We start from the raw sequence: 4833 nt of genomic DNA on the forward strand, positions 1-4833 counted from the left end.
GGAAAATTTCATCCTGATTGTTCAGGTTTGGTCTAATTTTAAAATTTGTCTTACAAATTCCAAATTCCAGCTCAAACCAGGGGTTTTAAAGGCTGGACTGTGTCTCTCCGGGTTGGAGTTTGAATCGATGCTTTGGAGGATGGCTTTGACCCCTGACTTCAACCTGGAGGTTATGTCGCCACAAAACCCAGGCTATTTTGGCATTGAGGCGGGAGGCTGTAAGGTGAGGCCTGTGTGATCAGAATCTTGTAGCTGCTGGATGTCCGTCACGTCACCGTGGTCCAGGCGGCACCTTGCTACTACCTTAGCCGCCTCTGCTTTTTCCTGCCTTGTGCTTCGACACGGTCTAGGGAAAGAAGGGAGTTGGCAGGAGCAGGCTGCCCTCCTTTCCCACCATACACTAGGGTCGACCATCAGAGAGCCAAGAATGGCAGGAAAATTAAGCCCTGGAAAAGAAACCCCCAGAGAAGAAACAGGACTCCGCGCTCGCGCGTGTGCACGCGCACGCACCACAAATCATCACCAGTTTCTGCAGGCCACTGAAAAGAATCAAGACCCAGGGAGGGTGGCCCTGGGAGTAGGGTGTGAAAGAGGAAGGGGTTCAGCCTCTTCCTTTCTCTCTTAGCGCCGTCTCCCATGCAACTTGGCTCCCAGCATGGTTTGAACCAGTGTTTCTTGGCCTCTCTCAGAGCCTGTCCTTTTGCACAGAAGCTACCCATCCAGGTAATCTATCTAGGTGATGACCTGGTTTTAAATGAGCCCTTCGAATCCACTGCAGCCTTCTACACACTGAGAGAGTCATTGCTATAGTCTGCCCCTGAATCCTAGCCAAAGACACACTCGTGGGTTTCATGAGGCTGAAGGACTCAACAAATCTTCCGTGGTGGTCATGTCAACCGGGAAGGCGCTGCAGTCGTCCCAGCAACAAAACGGTCAGTCGCTATTCTATGGTCCTGAAAACCTTGGCTGCCTTTAGGTTTGCATCATGCCCTCTCCAGGGAGGACAGAGAACTAGTCCGAGTGAACTGAGGTTCGGATGGATGGGAATGGGAAGTGTGGGAGGGCGGGCGGTACGCTGGAGGAGCAAGCAACCGGCTCCCCTTGCTCTCCAGCACAAAACCCCGGAGAATCAAAAGTGGCTTCTCCGGGGCCTGGCCGCACGCTGTTCTAGAGGGGAACTAGAGACAGACCTTGGCACCGAACCTGAGTTCAGTGAGAAGACAATATAAGCGAACATCACGCACGAATGTTGAACAATCCTAGCTACACTTCTTTTCCCCGTTTAAGAGATTCTTTCCCTAGATACAGCCGGTTCGTCCGTGTTTCCCCAGGGCGTGTTAGAGAAAGGGTGGTGGGCTTCTGGAACAAAGAGAAAAGTTCTAGGTATCCGATAAGAGTGAGATAGCCGAGCACTTGGATCCGCCGTTTGCCCAGCTTTAAGCAGCAATCCCTGCCATTGGGTGTCTAAGCGTTTGTACGCTCACCATATCGGTGGAACTCCACGCATCTCATCTAACACAGATGCATAAAAAGCCCACACAGACCTTGTCGGAATCACCTGGAAGTGTGCGCCACCGCAGGGACCGTTTGCCTGAAAGTTAGAACAACGCAATCCCTGAGAAGGTTGGATCTCTGCTTTCTACCCTTCGGATTAGCCAGGGAGACATCACATCTTTTGTTGGAGACCAGAGCGGCCTGTCCACCCTGTTCAGGAATACTGGGAAGGACACAGAGCTGGAGCAGAACTCCCGGAGCGGAGCGCCAAGCGAGCTTCGGGCGTTGGGAAGGAGAGTGGCTCGCTGTAGGGCTAGAAGCGATGCCCAAGTAGAGTGCCAGGCCACGCCTGTGCCTGCCTGGCCCACAGCCGAAGCCTGGGGACCCGAAAGGCAGGGGAATTTCTAAGAAAAAAAAAGTTTATTTAAAGTTTTGTACATAAATAAATAAATAAATATCTTCTGGCATTACAGAGACCATACAATGACACAGTCAGTCAGTCCCCAGAGGGGGTCGGGACCTGGACGACGGATGGGGAGAGGTTGTTTACAGCGGCTTCATTTGAAGGGGGTTTAGAGCTTGTTGGATACAGAGTCATTTCCCCCCAATACAATATCATTTGAGACAGTCCTCTCTGCTAGGGGGACTTCTTCGATTAGCAAAACCTGATCCACGTTTAAGGGACAAACGGACAGAAGGAAGAGGCTTCCTGAGGAGGGGAAGGAAAAGTTAAGTTCATAAACAGGTTGCGTAAACGACCACTGTGGTGATGGTGGGGGAGTTGAGGACCAGAGAAGAACGTTAAAAGCAAATCAAACAAGCACTAGCGGAGTGAGAAGCCCAGCTTGGCTGAGGAGAGGGTAGTGGGGCCGAGGAAGCCTGAACCAGGCCAGAGTTGGCGGCTGAGGGGTGAGGAGGCGCCAGCGGTCGGCAGGGTTCTGTGCTCGGGCCTGCGTGCCTGTGGGAGAAGAGGCTGTGTCCCGGGGAAGGACACGGCGTTTGCCATTTGGAGTCCTCCTAAACACCCTGAAGCCCAAGGGACAGGGACACTGTCTTCAAGTCCCTGCTAAGGTCTCAGCTCTGCCTAGAGCTGTGCACCAGAGCAAGCCCTTACGAAATCCGTCGATTGGCCAGCAGGTGCCTGGGAAGCAGTCTTTGAAGTACGGGAAGGACCGGGGTGTGGGTGGGGGTGGGGGAAGCAATGGCTCTCTAAAAGGCGCACCTACGGGGTGACTGTGAGATCTCTGTCATCCTTCCCGGAGGAAGATGGAGACATGGGCAATTCGTCGTCATCCTCTGAGCATTTGGCTGAGGAGAGCGAAGAGCACTTGCAGCCTTGCGGGGCGGCCCCGCCTGTCCCCGCCCCAGCTCCGCCGCGGTGGTTACTGCTGCCCTTGCCTTCTTTCTTGTGCTTCACCCGGCGGTTCTGAAACCAGATCTTCACCTGCTTCTCGGACAGATTCAGATAGGTCGCGATCTCGATGCGCCTCAGGCGGGAGAGGTACATGTTGGACGCGAACTCGCGCTCCAGCTCCAGGAGCTGCGTGCTGGTGAACGCCGTCCGCATCCTCTTGCTGCTGGGCAGTTGGTTCGAGCTGCTGTCTGGAGGGCGGGCGACGCGGGGGCGGGAGTGAGAGAGAGAGACAGAGACAGAGAGAGACAGAGAGAGAGAGACAGAGATCATCATTAAACCTCTGAGCCTTGGGCCTAATTTCCCGCTACAACCTTAGACTCAGACGCACGTCCCTTCCACTCACTACTCCAAGTCACACACTTTCCAATTCTCCTCGGAATCCCTTGTCCCTAACATCCCTATATGGAACTCTCCAAAGCTGGCCTCAACCCCTTTTCCTCCGCCCTAGACCCACGATCTTCCAGCTTCTCCCCGGTTCCTACGTCCGGTCCCAGTCTAGCACCGTGGGCGCCCCTCGAGTCTCCTCACCGCCCCCATAGCGCGCCGCTTCCCGATCCCTAGCTCGCTCTCTTGCCTGCCCCCGAGATCACTGTTCCCCTCCACTGCGAAAGTTCACGCGGGGACCCCGCTTACCCACGGAGATGCAGTGAAACTGTCTGGGATCCGGCAGCGGGTACGAGGTCTGGTAGAGCGCCGCAGCTGCTGCGGCCGCGGCCGGGCCGTGGGCGACTCCAGGGGACACGGAGTGCTGGCGGCCCAAGGGTGCGTGGCAGTACTGCGATCCGAAGGGAGGGAAGGACGCCTTGAGTAGCGGCAGAGCGGGCGGCCCGGGAGGCCCGTGCAGCTGCGAAGCGGTGACACAGAGGGGACACACGCACAGCAAGCCGGCCTTGCGTGCGTGGCAGGCGCCCGGAGAGAGGCCGTGGAGCGCGTGCGGCGGCGGGACCGCGTAGGGGAAGAGCGGTGGCGGGCTGCCCTCCGGAGCCTTCTTGTCGCTGGCTTCCCGCAGCACAAGGGAGTCCACCAGGAAGGAGCGCGGCATGGCTCCGGCGCGCGGTCCACCTGCTGCCAGCCCGCCCCTGGCGCCCGAGGGAACTGCGGATCCGGTAGTGGCTTCCTCCGGCCGCGGCCACCCGCAGCTTCCGGGGCCTGGGAGGCTCCACGCGCGACTCAAGCCGGGGCTGGAATCACCTTGGCTGCTGCTGCGGGCGCCGCCCGGAGCGCGCGAGGTGCTGGCCAGCGCTCGTGGTGCTGAAAGACGCCGGCGGCGCCGTTTAAATAGGACTATTGCCATGTGATGGGCTACGCCAGGAGCGGCCGGGGCCTCTCAATAGGGTTTTTGTGCCCTTTCTCTTGGCATTCACTGTGCACGCTTCCTCATTATTTCACTTGTTAACTAAATGAACTGCATAATGTACTCTATTCTAGTCAACCCCACCCACGCCGTAACAGGCGCACTCGCCCCCTCCTCTTCCCTTTTTGGGTTTATTTTCTCATTCTCCCTCGATTTAATATTCTTTTCTTTCTCTTTATTTCTTACTCTCCTTTAGCTTTGAGCTGGCGATCGGCCCATTCATCTTATTGATTTCGTACCCGCACTGCCTCTCTTGCACAGATCCCCGTGGGCGCACACCCATCTCCTCTGCCCACTTATCCTGGTCCCTTTCTTTCTGTTACTTCTTCCTTGCCCGCCCGGCACCCCCTCCCCCCCCAACTCCCGTCCCAACAAGTATATTGCTTTCGCTTAGTTCTCCGAGTTCAGTCTGCATCCTGTGAGCATCCTAACGGGCGGCCACCATTCCCACCTGTGGAGTCCCTTCTCCCGCACTATTTGAGACAGAAAAGCAGGCTTTCTGAGTAGGAGATACGCCTCAGAGGATGAGAGAAAGACTCACTAGACTAACCTCATCTCTGTCCATGTTTTC

The 4833-nt window shown here is 56.4% G+C and overlaps 1 protein-coding gene across 1 annotated transcript; it reads right to left on the minus strand.

The window, feature by feature from the left end:
* Positions 1-2716: 2716 nt before the first annotated feature.
* Positions 2717-3950, minus strand: Gsx1 (GS homeobox 1). Its single transcript, XM_052167828.1, has 2 exons — positions 3542-3950; positions 2717-3096 (listed from the first exon to the last, which is right to left on the minus strand). The coding sequence occupies exons 1-2, from the start codon at positions 3948-3950 to the stop codon at positions 2717-2719; spliced, it is 789 nt and encodes a 262-aa protein (XP_052023788.1).
* Between the last annotated feature and the right edge of the window lie 883 nt (positions 3951-4833).

This window comes from Apodemus sylvaticus, chromosome 22 (assembly GCF_947179515.1).
Source record: "Apodemus sylvaticus chromosome 22, mApoSyl1.1, whole genome shotgun sequence".
Taxonomy (NCBI): Eukaryota; Metazoa; Chordata; class Mammalia; order Rodentia; family Muridae; genus Apodemus; species Apodemus sylvaticus.

What these genes read in the sequence shown, in the direction of transcription:
- Gsx1 (XM_052167828.1), bottom strand. Translation starts at nt 3,950, where the DNA reads ATGCCGCGCTCCTTCCTGGTGGACTCCCTTGTGCTGCGGGAAGCCAGC. An exon ending in GTTTCACTGCATCTCCGTGG is followed by an intron (nt 3,097 to 3,541) that starts GTAAGCGGGGTC and finishes CCCGCCCTCCAG; the next exon opens with ACAGCAGCTCGAACCAACTG.